The sequence below is a fragment of the Aotus nancymaae genome, unplaced genomic scaffold (genome assembly GCF_030222135.1).
Source record: "Aotus nancymaae isolate 86718 unplaced genomic scaffold, 86718_ANA_hifiasm-v0.15.2.pri h1tg000015l_1, whole genome shotgun sequence".
In the NCBI taxonomy this organism is placed as follows: domain Eukaryota; kingdom Metazoa; phylum Chordata; class Mammalia; order Primates; family Aotidae; genus Aotus; species Aotus nancymaae.
The window spans coordinates 9,484,082-9,509,408 of NW_026988427.1; the positions used below are offsets into that span (position 1 = coordinate 9,484,082).

At 50.1% G+C, this 25,327-nt stretch overlaps 1 protein-coding gene and 1 pseudogene across 1 annotated transcript; one reads left to right on the plus strand and one right to left on the minus strand.

The window, feature by feature from the left end:
- Positions 1-1,061: 1,061 nt before the first annotated feature.
- Positions 1,062-7,488, minus strand: LOC105716756 (migration and invasion-inhibitory protein-like; annotated as a pseudogene).
- Positions 7,489-15,158: 7,670 nt separating this feature from the next.
- On the plus strand, positions 15,159-19,468 carry PROP1 (PROP paired-like homeobox 1). The gene is made up of 3 exons (XM_064376536.1): positions 15,159-15,580; positions 17,393-17,625; positions 18,685-19,468. Exons 1-3 carry the CDS (start codon positions 15,472-15,474, stop codon positions 19,021-19,023), a joined length of 681 nt encoding a protein of 226 aa, XP_064232606.1. The 5' UTR covers positions 15,159-15,471; the 3' UTR covers positions 19,024-19,468.
- Positions 19,469-25,327: the final 5,859 nt, after the last annotated feature.

Here is a 25,327-nt window from a genome sequence, read left to right on the forward strand (position 1 = left end):
CGTCCAGCCACATGATGGCGCCAGCACCACTCCTTTCTTCACCACATCACCCGATTAAAGCAGTGCCTGGCAGGAACTGCCCAGAGGAAAAAAAAAAAGAGAGAGAGAAGACAAGGATGAAGATGAAGGCTCTCCAGGGGGCTGCAATCCTGCAGGTGGCAATGGTGGTGACTTCCAGACTAGTCTTCTAATGTGAACCTGCTGCCGGCCTGACCGTTCCGTCCAGGAGCAAGCTGGGGTCTGAGAGGGAGGTAGGCCCTACCAAGAGCAAGCATGGCATGTTAGTCCTCAGCCTGAAGGGCAAACAGAGGGTCTCAGCTATGGAAACGAGACCTAAGACCCTTAAAGATTTTACACCCAAGTGTCCTGGTTAACTTGAAGCACCTGAGCTGGGCACACATGCGTCTTTGCCTCCCCAGCAGGCCCCCCACGCGGGACGATCTGTTATTCAGGAACCAGGGCTGCACTTCAGCTCTAATGTTTTGACACCTAGCAGCGTTATCCTTCACGTTCTCTCTTGAGTACCACCTCGACTTGGTGGCTCCATCTGATCACTGCAGACTCAATGGCATAGATGACTGACTTATCTATAGAACCTAATTAGCACACCTCCTTTCACAGATGAACCCCCGCAAGGCTGGAGGCGGCACTGCTGCGGCCCAGATTCTTCTGCACAAAGTGTCTGTCCTGGTCATGGTGGACAGAGGGTGACATCATAGGAGCGGCCCGCTGGCCCCCTGGGGGGGATTTAACAGCAGCAGCAGCAACAGAAATGTCTCTAACAAGGAAAAAGCTGGCTGTGACTTTCTGTACAAAGCAAAAGGTTTTTTTTTTTTGTTTTGTTTTGTTTTTTTGCTTTTTGCAGAGCACTGAGCTTTATTTACAAACTTCTACAGAATTCTCTCACCCTCCACCTCAGGGTCCTCCCTCTGTGGACCCCAGGCAGCAGACAAGCCTGAGCCCACCAACCAGCCCAACCTAGGACAGCGGGGTCTGAGCTGGTGGAGAGAGGGGACAGGCTGGAGGCGGTGGGAATGCTGTCCTCCTCCAGGGGTCAGTCCTCAGGGCCAAGAGACCTGGAGCGCTGCCCAGATTGGGGTGGGGGGCGCAGCACGTGCATTGGCAAGGCCAGGCAAAAAGGGCTGCTGCCTGACAGCTTCTGGTGCTGGGCCTCCTCCACTGGGCCAGTGGAGACAGACGACCAGAGGTCCAGGCGCTTGGGGGCTGAGCTTTTCTCGGACTTTGGAGGGAGAACGTCCCAGCCCAGCAGGCAGTGCCGGGGCAGGGCCAGCGTGTCCGAGGTGTCGAAGCTCTTCTGCAGGTGGATGCGGTACCGGTGCAGGGGGTCCAGGATCGACATGGGGATGCTTACCCTGACCTGCGCCGGCTGCGCCAGGGTCCCAGAGCCCTGCTGGTCCCGCGGTGTCCTGCAGAGGCGGCAGGGGGTGCCGGGATCCACAGGCACCGGGAACAGGCGCCGGTTGACACGGTAACAGTACACACATTCACGGTCTTCCTCCACACTGCTGCGGCTGCCGCTGCTCTCATCCGGGCCTAGGAACTGGGGTTCAGGGTGGCTGCAGATACACTCCTCCTTGTTGGTTTCCCGAAACTCCTGCAGTTTCGAGAAGAAGTCCTCCGGCTAGCTTAAGATGGAAGAGCGGGTGTCCAGAGACCCTGCAATCCAGTCATAGTCCAGGTACGGCCGGTGGCGCCAGCTCCTCTCAGGCACTGCAGACTCCTCAGAGAAGGTCACCCTGGGCTTGGACAGCTTGCTCTGTTGACCCAGGATGGACCTTAGGGCCTGTGCCTCCTGGGGCCCCGGATCACCCGGCCCCACTGATGGCTCTGGGTCCCTCAGGCTTGAGGTGCTCAGCGAGGGTGCTGAGTGGGGTCTTGGTCAGCCCTGGGGCTCCTGATGCTGGCCCTTGGCAGGTGGGAGAGAGGCCACCCTCGAGCTGGCCACTTCACAGGGGTCCCCTCGGCAGGCATCTGGTGGGCGCCACACCGGGCACCGGCCCCGTGAGCAGGAGGTGCTCGAGGAAGTTGAGGATGTCTCTGGGGTCGATGGAGTCTCTGAGTTGTAGCTGCTGCTGGATTCTGGGCTTGACTCTGAGGCTGCCTCGCCCACAGCTGCCTCGGGAGCTCCGGGTTGAGCAGCCGCAGCTGCGCCAGGGCCTCAGCCTCCCATCCTGGGCCTCCCGTAGCAGGTGTCACTGGCCCCTGGGCCGCAGGATGTCCTCAAGGCTGGGTTCCAGGCCCAGCTCTTCTACCGCGCGTAAGTCCCCCGCAGCTGCTGGAGCTGCTCCCAGTCGCCCGCTGGGGGCGGGGCCTCCTTTTTTTTTTTTTTTTTTTTCCCAGCATCAGCAGCGCCCCCTCCCGGCTGCGGTTTTCTCATCTGTAATAATGCCTCCCCCTGGGGCAGGTAGCGGGGCACAGTGTAGAAGGAATCTGCTCCAAAAACAGCCCTGGCTTGGGCGGGCAGAAGGGTTAGGGGACCTGTGACCGGTGCAGGGGCACAGGGCCTGAGCTGGGAAGGGCACCATGCTGGGCTCAACATCTTGCCCTTGACGTCCTGGCGTTTATGGGTTTTGATCGAGGGGGCTCCACATTTTCATATTTTCATTCTGCATGGGGCCCTGCAAGGGACGGACCCGTGCCAGGCTACTGGCTTTCCTCCCTTCAGCAGCTGGCATCATCTGCTAAAAACACAAAGGTGGCCGGGCACAGTGGCTCACGCCTGTAATGCCAGCACTTTGGGAGGCCGAGGAGGGCAGATTACCTGAGGTCAGGAGTTTGAGACCACCCTGGCCAACATGGTGAAGCCCCATCTCTACTAAAAATACAAAAATTAGCCTGATGTGGTGATGCACGCCTGTAATCCCAGCTACTCGGGAGGCTGAGGCAGGAGAATCGCTTGAACCCCGGGGGGCGGAGGTTGCGGAAAGCCGAGATGGCGCCATTGCACTCCAACCTGGGCAAAAAGAGCGGAACTCCATCTGAAAAAGAAAAAGAGAAAAAAAGACAGAAAGAAAGAAAGAAACACTTCCCAGTAACATCACCTCCATCAGTGAACTGACGGCAAATCTGGCTTTGAGCCAGAGGAACCAAGGAACTCTGTTTCCAAGCACCTATGTGAACACCTCTCTTTTTGCCAATAAAAGCTTCCTCTCTTACCTTTCCCTCACTGGGTGCCCCTGTGGCTTGCCATAGTGCATTCTAGATTATAATCCTATTTTCTATCCACAACAAATTCAGCACCTTTGGAGATAGTTTTCTCTGAAGTCTTTTTTTAGGTTGACTTGATCCGGTGTCAGGAGCACCCCGGAGGCAAGATGGCTTTTGGAAGGGCCTGGCGGCACCTGGGGCCCGGGAGGTGCCACAGTTAAGCCCTTTGCGCTCTCCACCGCCCCGGGTCACCTTTTCTTGCCCAGGTAAATCTTCTTTCAGGTCGAGCTTCCGCCCTTCGATAGCAGCATACTGTTGGCCTTATTTGGGGTCTGCGCTGGCTAAGGCGCCTTCACAAAGAATCTTTCATCCCTTCTAGGGCTGGAAAAGACTTTTTCTCTTTTCTGGCAAGTCCTTTCTGGCAACAAAGTTTCTCTTCTGGTCCTGGTGAGTGCAGTTGGGGTTTCAGTTTTTGTGTGCGTGTGCCTACTTCCATTTGTTGCTAGACTTCTCCTCTCTATTTCTGAATATCTTTCCTTTATAAAAATGGTGGGCTCGGCCGGGTGCGTGGCTCACACCTGTAATCCCAGTACTTGGGAGGCCAAGGCGGGCAAATCACTTGAGGTGAGGAATTCAAGACGAGCCTGACCAACATAGTGAAACCTCGTCTCTACTAAAAATACAAAAATTAGCCAGGCGTGGTGGTGCGTGCCTGTAATCCCAGCTACTCGGGAGGCTGAGGCAGGAGAATAGCTTGGACCCAGGAGGCAGAGGTTGCAGTGAGCCGAGATTGCGCCACTGCACTCCAGCCTGGGCGACAGCGCAAGACTACGTCTTAAAAAAAAAAAAAAAAAAAAAAGGTGGACTTGAGGCCACCCTTTAAGAAATCTTACGGCTGTCACCACCTTTCTATGAGGGACCCTAGTCTCCGGAGAAAAAGCCGCCTGTGTTGAGGATAAACTGGTACGCGGATGACCACCAGGGGGCCTGCCAGTCTAGAAAAAAATCTGTGCGTCTAGGGGAAATCTAGTTACAGGTCTTAGAGCACACGCTGTCTGCCAAGTGAGACAAACATCCTGGCCCAAGGACACTGTAAAACAAACCACCAGTCAACCCCCTAGCATTCTCCAACAGGGCTTACAGGATTTTTCTTTTGCTCTTGAGAGATTAATAAGAAGCAGAAGGAGATCCCCCAAATTCCAAAAGATGCAATAATCATTCCCCTTCTGGGACTCCAGCTGGCTACATGTTCTAAAATGGTGGTCCTCTCTAGCGCACATTTAAAAAGCAGTGTATGGGCCTGGCGCGGTGGCTCACGCCTGTAATCCCAGCATTTTGGGAGGCTGAGGCAGGTGGATCACCTGAGGTCAGGAGTTTGAGACCAGCCTGGCCAATATGGCGAAACTCCCATCTTTACTAAAAATACAAGTTAGCCAGGCGTGATGGTGGGTGCCTGTAATCCCAGCTACTCGGGAGGCTGAGGCAGGAGAATCCCTTGAACCAGGGAGGCAGAGATTGCAGTGAGCTAAGACGGAGGCACTGCACTCCTTGGGTGACAGAGCCAGACTCTGTCAAAAAAAGAAGGAAGGGATGGATGGAGGGAGGGAGGTCAATGGGTGGACAGATGGCTAATTTTGTTCTTCGATGAAAAAAAATTTATTCCTTTGTTCTTCATTATGGAGGTCTTTTGAGTTCCCCAAACTTGTCTTTCTTAGGACAAAATTAGAATACCGTGGTCCTAAAATCAAACTATCTGAATGAGAGGCATACTTCAATTGATACCTTGAAGCATCTAAGTGCATCCAGGATTCTGAAATTGCCTCCTGATCTCAGGCTAGGCGTGGTGACTCATGCCTGTAATCCCAGCACTTTGGGAAGCTGAGGCTGGCGGATCACGTGAGATCAGAGAAGTTTGAGACCAGCCTGGCCAACATGGTGAAACCCTGTCTCTACTAAAAATACAAAAATTAGCCAGGGATGTTGGTAGGCTCTTGTAATCCCAGCACTCTGGGAGGCCAAGGCAGGCGGATCACTTGAGCTCAGGAGTTCAAGACCAGCCTGACCAACATGGTGAAACCCCTATCTCTACTAAAAATACAAAATTAGCCAGGCATAGTGATGCATGCCTGTAATTCCAGCTACTCAAGAGGTTGAGGCAGGAGAATCGCTTGAACTCGGGAGGCAGAGGTTGCACTGAGCCAAGATTGTGCCAATGTGCTCCAGACTGGGCGACAGAGTCAGACCCTGATTCAAAAAAAAAAGAAAAAATTGCCTCCTGATCTCAAAATTAACTGAGAGACCTTAAGGTCCCAGGCTCTTTTCTCTCCAGAAGAGACTTTCCTTCTCTGTCCTCTGTCTGCTTTGGCTGAACTGCCATTCCCTCTGATTCCTCAGCTCTCAGCACCCCTGAACCTTTCCCTTTAAACTCACAAATGATTCTTCTACACCCAAATTTAATTTGGTTCCACAGAGCATGGCTGAAGTTCAAGCCGTTGCCAAGGAACTCCCAAAGGCCATTGAAGACCCTCACCGATTTGCTGATGAGTTCAGCACAGTGCTCGGGTTTATCAGCTGGTGTTTCTAACCTACGCCAGTTGGGTCGCATACTTTTTGGTGAAGGCCAGGCTTGACACCGGATGGCCGAGTCTTGTTGGCATGACCCTGAGGAAGAGTTAGGCAAAAATGCCAAAGACTAAGAAAAAGTCCGAGGCATGGCAAAACAAACACCACACACACACGCAAACATGCACACACACATGCGCACACACGCACTCATACGCACACGCACACACACAACAAACACCCCAAAAGTCTATTCTTGAGTATTTTCCTACAACCTTAGACTGGAATAAAATCCAGGCCTGTACCCAAGAACCTGACGAGCCCATTTACAGCTACTACAGTCGGCCCTAGAGTATATTTAAAGAAAATTCTGGATGACCCATGGATGTTGAATCTACTCAAGTAGGCTTTAATTCTGTTTGTGAACCGCTCTTCTAGAAAACTTTCCCAGCTTGTCAAGAGGGCCTGCCTGGAATGGGAAACTATGCCCACTTCTGATCTAGTTAATTTGGCAAATCAGCCTGCCCACACACGCGAGGCCAGTGCCTGTTTAGCTGCAGGGAAAAGGAAGAACCTTGTGGCCAGGCAAGTGGCTCATGCCTGTAATCCCAGCAGGGCTGAGGCGAAAGGATCGTCTCAGGTCAGGAGTTTGAGACTAGCCTGACCAACATGGGGAAACCCTGTCTCTATCAAGAATACAAAAATTAGCCGGATGTAGTGGCAGATGCCTGTAAGCCTATCCAATTGGGAGGCTGAGGCAGGAGAATCGCTTGAAACTGGGAGGCAGAGGTTGCAGTGAGCTGAGCTCACACTCCAGCCTGGACCACAGAGCGAGACAGACAGAAAGAAAGTAACATGGGGGGAGAAGGAAGGAAGGAAGGAGGGAGGGAGGGAGGGAGGAGAGAGAAAGAAAAGAAAGAAAGAGAGAGAGAAAGGAAGAAAGGAAAGAAGGGAGAGAGAAAGAAAAAGAAAGAAAGAAGAAAAGAAAACCTTGTGGCTGGTACAACATTGTTTCTGCTTCAGACAAGTGTGGGGCTCCCTGACTTATGCCTAGGCCTCCCGACATAACAACAGGAAAAGAGATAAATCCTGGCTCTGCCACAGAAGAGAGAATTTCCAGTTCTCTCACTTAATCATTTGGGTGAAACCAATTTGGGAATGAGGTCTTCATTGTTCTGAGAACTAAAAATCTTCAGCCTCCTATCTGACTGCGTGGACCCCACCCCCTCCCTGGTCTTGGCCAAGAAGATCCCAAAGAAGCCTTAAAAGCTGAATTTTTAGCCAAAACTGGAGAGGAGGCCAGATATACCTCATTATACTCTTTCCCTTTCGTGGTTTAGATTCAACAACAGCCCAGCATTGAGGTTAAAGTAGATGGTAATACTGAGAGAACTGACTCTTGGTGGCATCAAGATACTAAATTATAAACAGGACCTAAGGCCATGCCAGGCAAGGGCTGAGTCATGCAGCCCTGCAGTCAAAGAAGAAACAGTGTTGTAACTGGGCAAGGTTTTTCTTTTTCTCCGCAGGTAAACAAGCATTGACCTCAAGCTGTGCAATACTGAAACAATTGCAGCTCGTGGAGGCTGGAGGCTGACTGACTGACCCTGCCCCCTTCAACCTGCCAGAGCTACAGCTTTCACTGGGCAGGAGACTGACTTCAGCAGCTTTCTCCTGATGAGAGTCCCGAACCCGGTTCTGGTTACACTGGCTACACGTTTGAGAGCCTTCCTGTCCACGCTTCACCTTTTGACACATCGGCTTAATTGTGATGTATTTAAATGTTGACTCTACTTCCAAGTGAACATGGGTCATATGTAACATGCATGTTTGTTCACCCTCCATGCACACAACACCCTTCTTGAATACAACTTGCTAAATATGTATACTTGGCCAACCTTTTCAGCCATAAATTCCTGTTCCATCTACCTTGTCCTCCCAGCCCCCCAGTGTCTGTTTCTGGTGTCTGCTGGAAGTGGAGGCTGTACTTTCTGGCCTGTCCGAATGGTCACCAAACTCTCCTTTCTGAATTTACAAATGTGTGATTTTTAAGTTGTCCAGAGCTACTATCAGTCCCTAACCCGAGGAGCCTCGATCAGCCCCCACTGAAGTGTAACAAAAAGATACAAATGGCAGGCGTTTCCAACGGGCCTTTAGCTGCATTGTTTCACAGCACATTCCTTTCTGCCTTGACCCTCTTCAAGACACCCACTCTTTTTCCTACTGCCCTGTCCACCTCCTAGGATGTGATTTTCTGGAAAAATATTATGCTGGAATTTCTGTTTTCCAAAAGTTGGGGTTGGGGCGGTGGTGATAATTTTGGAATAATGTTTACTCCATAATGTATTAAGGTTCCCTCTTTTATTGGTTCTGTTTCAGGACCCTCTGTTCTGCTCTGTTAATCCTCTTTACTATTAAATATTTCTGCCCAAATCTGTCTTTGGTGGCTCATGCCTGTAATGACAGCACTTTGGGAGGCCTTGGCTGGCAGATCACCCGAGGTCAGGAGTTCCAAAACAGCCTGACCAGGATGGCAAAACCCTGTCTCTACTAAAAATAAAAAAATTAGCCGGTGTGGTGGCACACGCCTGTAATCCCAGCTACTTGGGAGGTTGAGGCAGGAGAATCACTTGAACCCGGGAGGCAGAGATTGCAGTGAGCCGAGGTCACACCACTGCACTCTGGCCTGGGTGACAGAGCAGGACTCTATCTCAAAAAAAAAAAAAAAACAAAACAAGAAGCAAAAATTCCACCTCTAAAACCCTTTTGATATTTGGGAGGACAAATTCCTTCCTCTTGTTTTTTGTTTGTCTGATTATTTGTTGGTTTGTTTTTAAAATAATTTTGGCTTTTTTGCACCTTTACTTTTCCATACATATTTTAAAATCAGGCATTGAAAATCTATGACAAATCTTTTAGATTTTGACTGAAATTATATCAAGTATAGATTAACTTGCGGGAGAATTGACACCCTTCAATATTGAGTATTCTGTCAATGGAGTATCTTCTAATTTGTTTGAGTTATCTTTCATGTCCTTCAGTATAATTTTTTTTTGAGATGAAGTCTTGCTCAGTTGCACAAATTGGAGTGCAGTGGCACAATCTTGGCTCACTGCAATGTCTGCCTCCTGGGTTCAAGCAATTCTCCTGCCTTAGCCTCCTGAGTAGCTGGGATTACAGGTGCACACCACCATGTTCAGCAATTTTTTTTTTTTTTTTTTGTATTTCTAGTAGAGGCAGGGTTTCACCATGTTGGCCAGGCTGGTCTCGAACCCTTGACCTCAAGCGATCCACCTGCATTGGCCTCCCAAAGGTCTGGGTTTACAGATGTGAACCACTGTGCCTGGCCTAGTATCATTTTTATAACTTCTTTATCCTCTAAATTTCTTTTTCTTTTTCTTTTTTTGAGATGGAGTCTTGCTCCATACCCCAAGCTGGAGTGCAGTGGCACAATCTCAGCTCACTGCAACCTTCGCTTCCTGAGTCCCGGTTCGAGCAATTCTCCTACCTCAGCTTCCCAAGTAGCTGGGACTACAGGCATGAGCCACCATGTCCAGCTAATTTTTGTATTTTTTAAAATAGAGACAGGGTTTCACCATGTTGGCCAGTCTGGTCTTGAACTCTTGACCTCGTGATCCACCTGCCTCAGCCTCCCAAAGTGCTGGGATTACAGGTGTGAGCCACTGAGCCCGGCCTATTCTCTAAATTTCTGACAAATGTTTGGTAATATCGCTAGTTATGTACTATTATGAATTTTTTTCTGTTGCATTATTTAATTGGCTATTGTTGGTATATATAAATGCAATTGATTTTGTTTTTAATCTTGTATTTTGAAATGTGTTGATCTGTCTTGTTCTAACAGTTTTATGTACATGCTCTTGAATGCTTTATATGACAAAGATATGATCTACAAATAATGAAAACAATTTTCTTTCTTTCAAATCCTTATACCTCTTATTTTTTTCTTGTCTAGTTGGATTGGCTGGGACATCCAGCACAGTGCTGCATAGAGGGAGTAAAGGCAGCCAGCCCTGTGTTTCTTCAGATTTTAGGAGAATGCTAATTACATTTTGTCATTTAAGAATGGCAAGTATTTGACAGATCACTTTTATCAAAATATCTTGTAGGTTTCAATGGATAGCCTTTATTAAATGTTTTACTAATAGCTCTATCATTTAAAAATTTTGAATAAGGCTGGGTGTAGTGGCTCATACCTGTAATCCCAGCACTTTGGGAGGTTGAAGTGGGTGGGTCACTTAAGGCCAGAGTTTGAGACCAGCTTGGCCATTATGGCAAAATCCTGTCTCTACCAAAAACACAAAAATTAGCCAGGAGTGGTGACATGCACCTGTAATCTCAGCTACTGGGGAGGCTGAGGCATGAGAGTTGCTTGAACCCAGGAGGCAGAGGCTGCTGTGAGCTGAGATCGTGCCACTGCATTCCAGCTGGGCAACAGAGTGAGACTTGTCTCACAAAAAATAGTTTAGGCCAGGCGTGGTAGCTCACGCCTGTAATCCCAGCACTCTGGAAGGCTGAAGCAGGCAGATTACCTGAGACCAAGAGTTCGATACCAGCCTGGCCAACATGGTGAAACCCTGTCTCTATTAAAAATAGAAAAATTAGCTGGGCCTGGTGGCAGGCACCTGTAGTCCCAGCTACTCAGGAGGCTGAGGCAGGAGATCACGTGAACCTTCGAGGCAGAGGTTGCAGTGATTCTGAGACTACACCACTGCATTCCAGCCTGGGTGACAGAATGAGACTTTGTCTCAAAACAAAAATTGAATAAATGTTGAGTTTTATCAAATACTAGATAATCATATGGCTATTTAATTGGTTGATGTGATAAATTATCTTAATATGAGCCTATTCTCTTCTTTTTGCTAAGGTTAACATCTGACTTCTAGGACCTCATTCTACTCATATATCTAATGTATTTCCTTATTTCAATATACTAATGTCTTTGCATTCTCTTTTCTGAACAGATGAGCTAAACAAAAACTTGAGTTCCTTTCTCTGATAGAGTCTTCATAAGGCATTCTTCATATCTGCCTGAACACAGAAGGAAAGTTCTAGTATTGTGATCATTTTGCAAATAATGAAGATGAGGCTTCCAGTGATGAAATAACTTGTTCATGGTCACACAGCAAGTAAGGGCTGGTTCTAGAATTTGAATTCAGACAACCCAACTTGCAGGATGTTCTAGGATCAGAGTGTCCTTAAGGGACAGAATTTCTTTCCTGTCCAAAAAGTGTTGTGCAGCATCACAGTTGACTAGGTAGGGACGGTGTCCTGATGGGGCTGGAGTTTCCTGAGGTGTCAGAGGCACTGGAAGGCCTAAGTAACTGGATGACTAGAATGCTCTAGGAATCAGAGTGACTTGGTACACTAAGCTATTCCTCTGGGCAGCACGGGCATTGTAGTGAGACTGCATCTGATTAGCTGGATGTGGTGGTGCGTCCCTGTTGTCCCAGCCATTCAGGAGGCTGAAGTGGAAGAACCACTTGAGCCCAGGAGTGTGAGGCTGCAGTGTGTTATGATCACACCACTGCACTCCAGCCTGGGTGACAGAGCAAGATCTTATCTCAAAAAAAGTGTATACATATATGTGTGTGTACACACACACACACACACGATCCGACCCTATAGGGTCGAATAACCTATAGGGTGTTCATATGCTCAGAGTCAGCTAGGATTTATGGTATTCAGGGCAATCAGTGTGTCCTCATAGAGACCTGATCCACTGGAGACTCGGGGGTCCTTGTATGGTCAGAGTAGTGTCTTGTGGGTTTGCCTTGTAGGATCCTTTTTTTTTTTTTAGACCGAGTCTCACTCTGTCACCCAGGCTGGAGTGCAATGGCATGATCTTGGTTCACCGTAACCTCTACCTCCCAGGTTCAAGCAATTCTCCAGTCTGAGCTTCCCGAGTAGCTGAGACTACAGGTGCATGCCACCATGCCTGGCTACTTTTCTTTGTATTTTTAGGAGACAGGGTTTCACCATGTTGGCCAGGCTAGTCTCGGACTCCTCACCTCAAGTTATCCACCTGCTTCAGCCTCCCAAAGTGCTGGGATTACAGGCATGAGCCACCATGGCTGGCATCTTGTAGGATTCTAAAAGGTCAGAGGACCCTGGGGAACAGGGTATTTAGAGGATTCCAAGAAACCACATAGGATCATATGAGATCTTAACAGTGAAAGTCAGAGAGTCTGGGCGACTTAGAGAATCCTGGGAAGGCAGGGGCATTGGAGAGACAGGGCATCAAGGGAGGCAGGTGTTCTGGGCCTACAGGCATTTTTTTTTTTTTTTTTTTTTGAGATGGAGTTTCGCTCTTGTTACCCAGGCTGGAGTGCAATGGCATGATCTCGGCTCACCATAACCTCCGCCTCCTGGGTTCAGGCAATTCTCCTGCCTCAGCCTCCTGAGTAGCTGGGATTACAGGCACACGCCACCATGCCCAGCTAATTTTTTGTATTAGTAGAGACGGGGTTTCACCATGTTGACCAGGATGGTCTCGATCTCTTGACCTCATGATCCACCCGCCTCGGCCTCCCAAAGTGCTGGGATTACAGGCTTGAGCCACCGCGCCCGGCCCCCTACAGGCATTTTTATCATGTCAGAACACTTGAAGTATCCTTACATCATCACCAGCTTTGAGGTCAGCCTGTTCTGGAAGATCACACTGCTCGCATGCGTGTTTTGAAGGTTGGTCTGTCTGTGTGATTCAGAGACTCCTAGATGTTCTGGGAGTCGGAGTTGTGAAGATTTCCAGGTGGGACAGCATAGCCTTTTGGTATCTGAATGTGAGAGATCAAGGTTTTCTGGAGCTCGGGTGGTCCTTGAAGGTTTGGGTAGACTTGAATGGACCTGTCATGGAGTAGAGTGTCAAGGTATTCTTGTACAATCAGAGCATTTTCAGGAAATCGGGTTCTAGATGAGCAGAGTGTGCTAGGCAGGGGTGAGCGTATGCAGGAAGTCACCATGTTCTGGCAGTTCTGGGGATATGTATTCTGCGGAGTGTCTTGCAGGGAATAGAACCTTGAGAGGACAGAATTTCTTGAGGGTTAGAATAATCGCCTGTTGGATTCAGGGGGTCCTAGTTGAAGCTGTGCTGGGCTGTCTGCGTGTTGGGAAGGCGAGGAGTGACAGTGATTAGGGTGCTTACTGACAGCTCTAGGGCTGAGACGTCCAGAGCACACTGGAAGGTTGGAGAGTGCTGGCATTAAGACATCGCATGTGTTAAAGGCATGCTGGATGGTCAGAGTGCTTTGGTAGGCCAGGAGACCTCTTTACTTCGTCAGCATGTCCTGCAGGCCAGGCGAGTGTGGTCAGGGTACTTCCTGGCTTGGGAAGAACCACACTGAGTGGTTTTTCAGTGTCAGTATTCACTTTGGAAGATTCAAGCAAACTGGGGGCTCTGAATTGGCAGGAAGGCAAGAGGCCCTTGACTGTCCAGACTCTGTAAGGTCAGGAATTCCTTAAAAGGTTAGAATTTCCCAAATCTCACCATGTCCTTGTGGTCTGGGTGTCTTAGAGGGTCATGGAGTCCATGTGAGCCCAAGCTATCGTGCTGACTATCAGGTACTGAGGTCAGTGCACCTTCGAGGGTCTGTGTGTCCTAGAGAGTGAATGCATCCTCAGTGTTCTTGGGATTCAGGGACCTGACAGGGCCAGAATGGGTACTCCCAGGCAGCAAGGTGCATTGTAATTCAGTTTTCTCTTGTGAGTCCGAGCTGACTGCATGTCACTGGGTCTTGCTAGATTAGGACTGCTGTGGGCTTCATGGTGCTCTAGGTGGTCGTAGTGTGTCCTAGGGTAGGAGGAGAAGGATTGGTATTAGAGCGGTGCTTCTCAACTTCACTGTTGGTATGGACTGAACGTTTGTGTCCCTCCAAAATTCATTTTGAAGTTCTAACACCCAATGTGATGGTATTTGAAAGGTGGGGATTTGGGGAGGTGATTAGGTTTAGATGAGTTCATGGGGGTGAGACCCCATGATGGGATTAGTGCCCTTACAGGCAGAGGAAGAGAAACCAGAGCTGGTTCTTTCTCCACCATGTGAAGGCAAGTGAGAAGGTAGCCACCTGCAAGCCAGGAAGAGAGCCCTCACAGGTAAGCCTAATAGGCCGACCCCTTGATCTTAGACTTCCCAGCCTCCAGAACTGTGAGCAATAAGTCTACTGTTTCAGCCACACAGTCTATGCTATTTTGTCAAGGCAGCCCCAGCTGAGTAAGATCCACGTACACTCGGTTCTCCTGGAGATCTTGTTACAGTGCAGACTGTGACTCGGTGGGATGGAGGTGGGGCCCTGGGTTCCGTTACTGCTGCTGCTGATCCATGGACCACACTGTAAGCACTGAGATCCTAAAGGATTATGATTTCCTGTCTTGAATCATCAGGATGTTTCTAAAGGACCTGTATGATGGCATGACTGTGGGAATCAGACTGTCCTGTGGGCACAGTGTGTCCAGGGGGGTCCGTGTGTCCTCATCAGGTCCGTGTGGCCTGAGAAGTAGAGGCGAAGTGTTTGGGTGTCAGTGTGTCCTGGGCTGTCACACTGTTCTTAAATGGCCAGGGTGTCCTGGGGATGTCAGAATGTACTTCCTGGGTCTAAGTAACCTCAAGGGGCAGAGGACTATGGGACTGGGCTGTCCTGACTGCTCAGGGATTCCCGGTGTCAGGATCTCCTTGAAGAATCAGAATGTAGTGTGTCACGGGAATCTCAGTCTCTTTCTGAGTCCTGAAGTCTGAGGTGGAGTGGGGGTCAGGATGCATCTGGAATGCAGGTGTTCCTTAGGTCAGGGTTTTCAGAGGGTCCAGGTGACCTTGGAAGGTCACGGTGTCCTGGGAGTCCTGGGTGAATGAGGAGGTGGTGTTTGAGGGAGGAAATCAGAAAGTACTTGAGAGCTAAGGTGTCCTGGAGGCCCATTCTCTGGAGTGGGTTCAGGTTGGCCTGAGCGGTGGCTGGTGCATTCTGAACTAGCAGGGTATCTGAGAGGGGCCAGCATGCACTTGTGACTTCTCCTTTCTTAATTTCCTGGAAACAGGTCCTTGGGTGTCACCCCCATGCTGAGATGCCAGGCAGGCCCCGATCCTGGGTCCCCTTCCCCCACTCTTTGTTCCTCTCCCCACAGTGGGGTTCTGAGGAGGGGTCTCAGGAGGAATGCATTTTCTCCTCCTCTCCCTGCCTGCTCCCAGGAGGGGATTTAAAAGGACAAAAGAATCCAGTCCTCTGGGAATACGAGCCCTTGGCCTCAGTCCCTGGACCCTCCGACAGAACACCTTCCCTCATCCGGCTTGTGATCCTCCCTGAGCAAGGGGGCTCTGGTGACCGTGTGGTGATTGGATGGGCCCACAGGGGCGAGGAGGAGGTGACTCCTCCAAGACTGAGGAGTGGTATGGGAAAATAGGCAGCTGACAGAACAGAGCAGCATCCCGGTGGAGAGAAGGGGCAGGCAGAGAATAGTAGAGTCAGAAACAAAGCAACCTGTGAGGCCGAGCCAGGAGAATGAGATGACACTCAAGCCAAGGAATGGGGAATTAGGAAATAATTAGAAAAAAAGCAGAGACAGTAAAAAAGTCAGAGAGAGCTACCTGCACCTACACACATATTCAGAGACAGAGACCCAGGGAGTGGCATACCCAGAGGGAGAAGTGGGGACAGAACAGGTGTGGGGAGGACCTGCCGAAGCCGAGAAATCTCCAGTCAGAGATTCAGGGACACTTGGTCCCCACGGTGAGCCATGGAAGCAGAAAGGAGGAGCCAGCCAGGGAAGCCGAAGAAGGGGCGAGTCTGCAGCAGCCTCTCGCTGGAGAGACACCCGGCCGCTGGGACCCTGACCACCATGGTGGGTGAGTGACTGTCCCAGTGTGCATGGGTCCCTGAGGACGCAGCGGGTGTGAGGCTCAAAGCATAGGCTCCGTGAAGAAGGTTAGGAGGAGAAATTAAAAACAGAATCTAGGCCGGGCGCGGTGGCTCACGCCTGTAATCCCAGCACTTTGGGAGGCCGAGGTGGGCGGATCACAAGGTCGAGTTCAAGACCAGACTGGCCAACATGGTGAAACCCTGTCTCTACTAAAAAACTGAAAAATTAGCTGGGCGTGGTGGCTCGTGCTTGTAATCCCAGTTACTTGGGAGACTGAGGTAGGAGAATTGCTTGAACCAGGACCCGGGAGGTGGAGATTGCCGTGAGCCAAGATCGCACCACTGCACTCCAGCCTGGGCTACAGAGCGAGACTCCATCTCAAAAGAAAACCAAAAACCAGAATCTAGCATGTGAAAACTGTGGGAACCTTTGGAAGTAAGGGACTGGAGCACCCCTTGGCTTTATAGACTGGGGAACTGAGCCTCTGGCAGGAGGGGCGGCCGAACAGCTCGCATCGCAGTGGGGGTGTGAGACAGCTGCCTCTGTCCCCTCACTGCTGACCTCAGAGTGCGTTAGCCCAGGGCACTACCTTCTCTGATGAAGGGATCTGGAGGGGCCAGGGCTTTGGGGCCAGGGAGAGCAGGCTCAGTCTGTGTGTCCCCATGGTGGACAGTGAGCTTTAGGAGGGGCCGCACCCTTGGGTCCCCATGGGGATAGTGCCTCAGCTCCAGACATCTTTTCTTGGTGTGCGCCCTCCAGGTGTGTCCTTTTCCCTCCCCATTCTCTCCTCCCAGCCGCTCTCAGACTAATTAGTGTGGGGGCTTAGGGAGCCTGTGGGGAGGAGAGGCAAGCCTTTCCCACGAGCTCAGGTTCCTGCAGCCTGGTGGCTGGGCCAGGGCAGGGGTAGGAAGAAGATGAAAAGCAAGTAGGGAGGGTGTGTCTGGGTGGAAGAGGGGGGTGCTCATCTTCCCAGGTAAGGGGTGCAAGAGGATGGCAGCAGTCTGAAGAAGGCGCAAGTTGAACATGAGCCTCGCCAGCAGGGGACAAGCACTGGTGTCTTCCGTGAGCAGCTGGGATGGTTGCTGGGTGCAGGTCCAGGCAGCAGACCCGCAGAGTGAGCCTCAGGTGGTCGTGTGTGTCCAGACAGGTGAATGCACATGGCAGGGCATGTGTCTGGAGGTGCAATAGGAAGTGGGCAGATGACAGAGTTGCCAGGTAGACAGGGCATGAGGCCCTGGGGCCAGGAATGAGTCTGAGGGTGTGCCCTATGTAGACAGCACAGCCTGGTGTCAGGGACTAAGAGGCAACCAGGCTGAGCAGGGTGCAGGAACCAGGCTATGGCAGTTAAAAGATTCCTGGTGGGGCAAGGCAAATGAGAGTGAGGCAGGGCTGGGTGTGGTGGTTCAGGCCTATCGTCCCAGCACTTTAAAAGGCCGACATGGGAGGACTGCTTGAGGCCAGGAGTTGAGACCAGCCTGGGCAACAGAGCAAGACCCCATTCTAAAAATATATTTTTTTAATTGGTTAGGTGCGTTGGTGCACACCTGTAGTCCCAGCTACTCGGGAGGCTAAGGCAGTGGGATCACTGGAGCCTAGGGGTTTGAGGCTGCAGTAAGCTGTGATCACATCACTGCACTCAAGCCTGGGTGACAGAGTGAGACTCGGTCTCAAAAAAAGAGAAAATAAGGAAAGAGTGGAGCTGCACAGGAAGCGCTGAGCGGAATCCAGGACCGGCGCGTGGTCCAGCACCGAGGCGCGCCCTCCTCAGAAGCCGCTTCTCCCTTCTCTCCCTCCTCAGACTCCAGCGCTCCACCCTCCAGGAAGCCCCCCGATGCAGGAGTCGGGAGACCAAGGTTCTCCCCGCAAGGAGGACAGAGGGGCCACCCGCACTCCCGGCGTCGCCACCGCACCACCTTCAGCGCAGTGCAGCTGGAACAGCTGGAGTCAGCCTTTGGGAGGAACCAGTACCCGGACATCTGGGCCCGAGAGAGTCTCGCCCGGGACACTGGTCTCAGTGAGGCCCGAATCCAGGTGATGCTCAGGATCCCTCCTCCCTCGGGGAAGAAATGCGGATTTCTTTGGTGCTGTCATAGAATGTTAGGCATTATGACCCTAAGCTGAATGGTCACCAGAACACAGGCCTCATCTGACCGCCAGCATCAGAGCATCTGCCTTGAGAATATCCCTTGAGTTCAACCCGAGCTGTAAGCTAATCTAACTTGAATTTCAACGCCTTCCCCCAATTTTTAATAGTGATGCCGATTCCGGCTGGGTGACGTGCTCACACCTGTAATCCCAGCACTTTGGGAGGCCAAGCTGGGTGGATCACCTGAGGTCAGGAGGTCGAGACCAGCCTGGCCAACATGGCGAAATCCCATCTCTACTAAAAATACAAAAAACATTAGCCGGGCATGGTGGCGGGTGCCTGTAACCCCAGCTACTCGGGGGGCTGAGGCAGGAGGATTGCTTGGACCTAGGAGGCTGAGATTGCGGTGAGCTGAGATCACGCCACTGCACTCCAGCCTGGGCGACAAGAGCGAAACTTCGTCTCAAAAGAAAAAAAAGAACCACAATAATGATGCCAATTCCAACAGAAATTCAATCCTAACTGTTCACACATATGGAACCTTGTCCCTAACCATAGCCTTGAAACTCATCCGGCCCGATGCTCCCTCAATCCTAACCACAGAGTTGGTTAGCCGTAAGGGTAAACCCTACCCTAAATCCAAACTTGTCTATAATTAGATTTATCCGCAGTCTTAATGGCTAAACCTAACCCTAGGGGAAACTTCCCATTCTTGGGGGAAGGGAAATGTCATTGTTACCAGAGTCATCTCCTTGTTGGAAGCTGACATTTCTTACCCGCCCAGAGTGGTATAAATGGGTACATTTGGATGCAGGTTGGGGATAAGTCTGTGGGTTCCTGAATCAGCAGACCAGGCTCAGCCAGGCCTTGTGGAAGGGCTTTACCTCCTCTGGCCATGCTGAAGAGGCCTGCTCCCCGTCCCTGCACCTCTTGTCATTGGAGCAGGGTGTCTGTCACCACCTGCTTGAGGCGTGGGCTCTGATGTGTTTGCTCGCCCCTTTCAGGTCTGGTTCCAGAACCGCAGAGCTAAGCAGCGGAAGCAAGAGCGCTCACTGCTCCAGCCCCTGGCCCATCTGTCTCCTGCCACCTTCTCCAGCTTCCTGCCAGAGTCCCCTGCTGGCCCCTACTCCTACACAACGCCACCTCCACCAGTGACCTGCTTCCCTCACCCCTACAGCCACGCCTTCCCATCCCAGCCCTCCACAGGAGGCACCTTTGCTCTGCCACACCAGTCTGAGGACTGGTATCCTACCTTGAGCCCAACCTCTGCCGGCCATCTGCCCTGCCCCCCGCCCCCTCCCGTGCTCTCCCTCAGCCTTGAGCCATCCAAGTCCTGGAACTAAGGTCAAACAAGCACAGCTGATCCCCAGCCTGTGGCTCTCGTGAAAACAACAAGAAAATGGGGTGGCTTCCTTTTCTTCTATGGGTGAAGCAGATGTATGGTGAGGGTCAGCTCAGCGATTGGAAATTTAAAAATGGGAGATCATGGTGAATTCTCAGTGCAGTGATTAATGGAGGACATCTGGGGAGGTGAGCTACTGGAAGAGGCAGGGAAAGATGTCTCCATGGAGCTGCCTGGTGAAGGGTGATATTGATGGAGACAGTTGCTGGTGAGTAGAGACAACTGAAGGGCTAGGATGTTGGGCCTTCCTTAATTGAGATCGTGATTGAAGAACATCCAGCTCTTTCTGGCTGATTTCAGTGAGGCTTTTGACTTAGAGTCTACCTATACATCCCTTCCCCATCGCCCACCCGCCATCCCAATCAGCCACTCACTTTTGTTTATTCATCTCTTGAGAGCGTCCCCTCCTTTCCGTTCCAGCAGACCCTTGGCTTTTTCTGGCTCTATATTTCCTGACTTATTGTCCGCATCGATTCCCTTAGCTCTAGTCTGTCCCACTTCCAACAAACCTGTGGAATTTCTGAACATCAAGGAATGCTCTCCAATGTCTTATAAAAAATACATAAATAAGATTTGATTAGTTTGGCCTGTAGAAGTCTTCAGCATCTGCCTTCGACTAACTTTTTTTTTTTTTTTTTTTTTTTTTTTTGAGACGGAGTTTCGCTCTTGTTATCCAGGCTGGAGTGCAATGGCGTGATCTCGGCTCACCGCAACCTCCGCCTCCTGGGTTCAGGCAATTCTCCTTCCTCAGCCTCCTGAGTAGCTGGGATTACAGGCACGCACCACCATGCCCAGCTAATTTTTTGTATTAGTAGAGATGGGGTTTCACCATGTTGACCAGGATGGTCTTGATCTCTTGACCTCGTGATCCACCCACCTCGGCCTCCCAAAGTGCTGGGATTATAGGCTTGAGCCACCGCGCCCGGCCTCGACTAACTTTTTAAATCAGTGGCACATTTTAACATATGTGGTTTCTGACAGAGAAGAAACCATTCTATTTAGGGCAAACATTTCTAAGACCAAACCATCTGAGGCTGATAAGGGGTCATTCCCAGGAAGGGACCTGCCTTGTCTGGAAATGCCTTGGTCTGAGCCTTCTCAAAAGAAACACCATGGAGCCTAGTTCACGGCACAATTTTTATGCCATGTTGCTTACGAGGCACTTATTTTACTCATTATTTACTTACTTGTATGCAGACTTACCTCTCTTATTGGCAGGTTCACAGAAGAATATTTTTAACCTTTTTTCTTTTTATTTTTGAGATGGAGTCTCACTCTGTCGCCCAGGCTGGAGTGCAGTGGCAAGATCTCAGCTCACTGCAATCTCTGCCCCCCGGGTTCAAGCAATTCTCCTGCCTCAGCCTCCCGAGTACCTGGGATTATAGGTGTGTGCCACCATGCCTGGCTAATTTTTGTAATTTTAGTAGAGACAGGGTTTCATCATGTTGGCTAGGCTGGCCTCAAACTCCTGACCTCAGGTGATCCACTCACCTTGGCCTCACGAAGTGCTGGGATTACAGGCGTGAGCCACTGCGCCTGGCCAATTTTTAAATGTTTAATATTTACTTCTTGTGTCTCTAGATATGATTTGTATTCTTGGGTCTTTTCCCTCCCCCTTGCATCCCTCTCCTCTCTTCAACTCCTCTCTCCTGTCCCATCCCTGCTACCCATTTACTGGGAAGGAAGTTTCCCTGTGCCTGCAGCCTGGCTCCCCAACCCTCAGCAGGGTTACCTTCTGCAGAAGCAGGGCAAGGGGTAGGGGACAAGGGACCCGGAGGCAGCTTGAAGGAGCTGCAATGGCGTGATCTCAGCTCAATGTAACCTCCACCTCCTGAGTTCAAGCAACTCTCCTGCCTCAGCCAACTGAGGTGCTGGGATTATAGGTGTGCACCACCATGCCCACCTAATTTTTTTTTTTTTTTGAGATGAAGTTTGGCTCTGTCACCCAGGCTAGAGTGCAGTGGCGCAATCTTGGCTCACTGCAGCATCTGTCTCCTGGGTTAAAGCGGTTCTCCTGTCTCAGCCTCATAAGTAGCTGGGACTACGGGAGCCTGCCACCATGGCCAGTTAATTTTCGTATTTTTAGTAGATATGGAGTTTCACCATATTGGTCAGGCTGGTCTGAAACCAGTGACCCCAGGTGATCCGCCCACCCAGGCCTCCGAAAGTTCTGGGATTACAGGCGTGAGCCACTGAGCCCAGCTTCACCTAATTTTTGTATTTTTAGTAGAGACAGGGTTTGACTGTGTTGGCCAAGCTGGTCTCAAACTCCTGACCTCAGGTGATCCACCTGCCTCGGCCTCCCAAAGCGATAAGAGTACAGGTGGGAGCAACCACGCCTGGCCAATAGAAGAATCTTTAAACAAGCCTTTAGTGATGGATACTCAAGTTGTGTGTGTTTTTAAACATATATTATTAAAAAGTCTGGAGTCACAACTCCTGTATTACACATTTGCACTCATACCTAATTATCTCCTTGGGCCAGACTGCCTTCTAGAAAGATTACACTGGTTTGAATTCCACCAAAAGAACCTGAGTATTGGTTTCAGCACGTCCTTGTTAACCTGTACCATTTTTGACAATTTGTTAACTGAGAGTGATGTCTTCTTGTTATTTTAAAATGTTCATTAATTTCTAGAGAGAGTTAAAACAGTTCATGTTTATTGGCAATTTACATTTTTTCTTTCCTGTATTGCTTCTGAGTTATTTGTGTATTTGTATATTGATATAATCATTTTTTATTAGCATTTGAGAGCTCTGTAGATTAGGAATATGAATTCCTATTCATACGTGTTGCAACCTTTTTTTTTTTTTTGAGACAATAGTCTCGCTCTGTCATCCAGGCTGAAGTGCAGTGGCACCATCTTGGCTCACTGCAACCTCTGCCTCCTTGATTCAAACGATTCTCCTGCTTCAATCTCCCTAGTAGCTGGGGCTACAGATGCATGCCATCATGCCCCACTAATTTTGTATTTTTAGTAGAGATGGGGTTTCGCTATGTGGGCCAGGCTGGTCTGGAACTTCTGAGCTCAAGCAATCCACCAGGCTTGGCCTCCCAAAGTGCTGGGACTACAGGAATGAGCACCGAGCCCGGCCACATGTTGCAACTATTTTTGACAGCTGGTTATTTGTCTTTTAGCCTTTCTCAATGAAGGTTTCCTGAGAGAATTAGCAGTAATTCCCTACATCTGTTGTATGTAAGGAATTAACTTCTGTCTTAAACATCTAGAATGGTACCTGTTTTGTAGAACTGGTAGATGTTTTAGAAATTAGTCACTCAGTTCATTTTCTGTGTTGTGCGGTTCAGATGAGGAAACCCAGGTGGGAAATCTGTTATTAGTGGTTTCATCTATCCCACTTTATTATTTTGTTTTCTTTATTATTTGGATCAAAGTGTTATGCTTTGAATCACCTGAAATTTATTTTGCGAGGTGCAGCAAAATAGTCATGGAATTTCTTTCAATCAGCTAAATAGTTATTCCAGTGTCATTTACTTAATAGTCAAACGTCACCCCATTGATTCATAAAATCATAACTTTTCATATACTGAGTTCCCGTATGTATGTATGCATGGGACAGCCAAGGAATCCTCGTTCTTTTTCATCAATCAGTTTCTCCTTTCCGGTTCCAGCACCACAGTGTTCTAATGATTGAAATGTAAGAATTATCCATACCTTTAAAATGCCTAATTTTCTTATCCAAACACAAGGTGTGTCTTGTCGTTTCTTCCAGAATTCTCTTATGTCCTTCAGGAATTAAAAAAAAAAAAAGATTTTTTCGAGACGGAGTCTTGCTCTGTTGTCCAGGCTTGCGTGCAGTGGCAAGGTCAAGGCTCACTGCAACCTCCGCCTCCCAGGTTCAGGCAAGTCTCTTGTCTCAGCCTCTAGAGTAGCTGGGACTACAGGTGCATGCCACCATACCCGGCTAATTTTTCTATTTTTTTTTTTTTTTAGTAGAGACGGGGTTTCACCATGTTGGCCAGGCTGTTCTTGAACTCCTGACCTCAGGTGATCCACCCCCCTCAGTCTCCCAAAGTGCTAAGATTGCAGGCGTGAGCCACCGTGCCTGGCCAAAAAAAAAAAAAAAACCACATGTTAATAGGCATTTTATATATTGCAAAAGTCATATACAATCTTTGTAACGAGTCAACTCAGGAAAAAAAATCATACATACACACACCTGGATTAATCACAAAAACCTCATGTTGAGAAGAATTTTTCTTTTCTTTCTGTTTTTGAGACAGGGTCTCACTCTGGCGCAGTCTTGTTTACCGCAAACTCCGCCTCCCAGGCTTAAGCAATTCTTCTGCCTCAGCCTCCTGAGTAGCTGGGATACAGGCATGCGCCACCACATCCGGCTAATTTTTGTATTTTTAGTAGAGACGGGTTTTCACCATGTTGGCCAGGCTGGTCTCAAACTCCTGACCTTAAATGATCCACCTGCCTCAGCCTCCCAACGTGCTGGGATTACAGGTGTGAGTCACGGTGCCTGGCCAGAATTTTTCCTTAAAAAACAATTTCAATATATCATACCTTTTATATAAGGTGTTTAAATGCGCAAAATAAACATTATTTAAACGTTTAAAAATGCATGGTATTGTTAGAGTGCTGTTTGAGGTGGGCAGGCCTATGCAAACCCACTCCAAAGTCCGAGGAAGCTGAGAGGCCAAAGAAAGAGGCTGACAAATCCAGTTTCTTGGAAAGAAATATTAAACAGGGCCTGACAGCAGAAGCCACATCTGTACCCCGAGCTGTGGCCAGACAAGATGGTGTCTGCCCCTCAAGACTCAGGAGTTCTATACTGGAGGGGAGGAGTTCCCGTGTTTCAGAGGGAATGGATAGGACTTTGCCCTAAGTGCAGATTTACAGTAAGTACCTACTTACCTACTCTTACACAAGGAACCAGCTCGGAGGCATTCCCAGAACGGGGTTAATCAAAAGTCCACTTGGTGGCTTAGCATCCAAAAGAGAATGTCTAGTCCCTCATCTGAGACAGAATTCCTTTAGCCTCCACCAGCGCATGCATAGGAAGTAAACTCACAAGACATGCACACAAATGACGGCACGTTTTAGCAGCGGAGAGTGTAAGGTCTGTTCTCGCCGTGGATAAAACGAAGAAACTGAGGCCAGCACGAAAATAATCTAATGCGAAGGAATTTATTCAGGCTCCCGGGTGAGGTTCTGCGGTCCCACAGGAAGTGCCGGAGAAGTCGCGCTGACTCCTCTCAGACGTGGGGTTTTATAGGGAGTGGAGGCACTTGATTGGTTGTGCCCAAGGTGAGTGGGACAAAATGGCGGGGAGTGGGGCCCGGATGGAACAAAATGGCAGGGAGTGGGGCCCAGATAGGACAAAATGGTAGGCAGACAAAATGGCACGCAGGAAGACAAAATGGCAGGCAGGGAGTGGGGCCTGGATTGGACAAAATGGTATCAGGTAGGTCCTGGCGGGGCTTTTTTTCCCACGGGGGGTGGTGTCCAAGCTCCCGGCGAGGGGAGGGGGTGTGTTCGAGCTCCTGGTGAGGGAGGAGGGTGTGTCTGAGCTCCCTGCGAGGGAGGAGGGTGTGTCTGCGAGGGGAGGGGGTGTGTCTGCGAGGGGAGGGGGTGTGTTCGAGCTCCCGGTGAGGGAGGGGGGTGTGTCCGCGAGGGGAGGGGGTGTGTCCGCGAGGGGAGGGGGCGTGTCCGAGCTCCCAGTGAGGGAGGGGGGGTGTGTCCGCGAGGGGAGGGGGTGTGTCCGCGAGGGGAGGGGGCGTGTCCGAGCTCCCAGTGAGGGAGGGGGGTGTGTCCGCGAGGGGAGGGGGTGTGTCCGAGCTCCCGGTGAGGGAGGGGGGTGTGTCCGCGAGGGGAGGGGGTGTGTCCGAGCTCCCCGCAAGGGAGGTCGGGGAGTGTGCGCGAGCTCCGACGCAACCAGCCTTACAGAGAGCACAATGTGACACAGGAGCTGAGCCCAGGGGCACTCAGTGCTGTCTGGGTGGCTTTGTGTTTTTACACTAGCCCATGCTAATGGCTTTTTCCTTTTTAAAATTAAAAATGGGATCCTGCCGGGCGAGGTGACTCATGCCTGTAATCCCAACACGTTGGGAGGCTGAAGCAGGCAGATCTCGAAGTCAGAAGATCGAGACCATCCTGGTCAACATGGTGAAACCCCATCTCTACTAAAAATACAAAAATTAGCCAGACGGGGTGGCATTTGCCTGTGATCCCAGCTACACGGGAGGCTAAGGCAGGAGAACTGCTTGAACCTGGGAG

Bases quoted from the DNA above. Each gene is read 5' to 3' on its own strand.
- PROP1 (XM_064376536.1), top strand. From the start codon at position 15,472: ATGGAAGCAGAAAGGAGGAGCCAGCCAGGGAAGCCGAAGAAGGGGCGA. The intron at 15,581-17,392 runs GTGAGTGACTGT...CTCCCTCCTCAG, and splicing joins GACCCTGACCACCATGGTGG to ACTCCAGCGCTCCACCCTCC. The intron at 17,626-18,684 runs GTGATGCTCAGG...CGCCCCTTTCAG, and splicing joins TCAGTGAGGCCCGAATCCAG to GTCTGGTTCCAGAACCGCAG.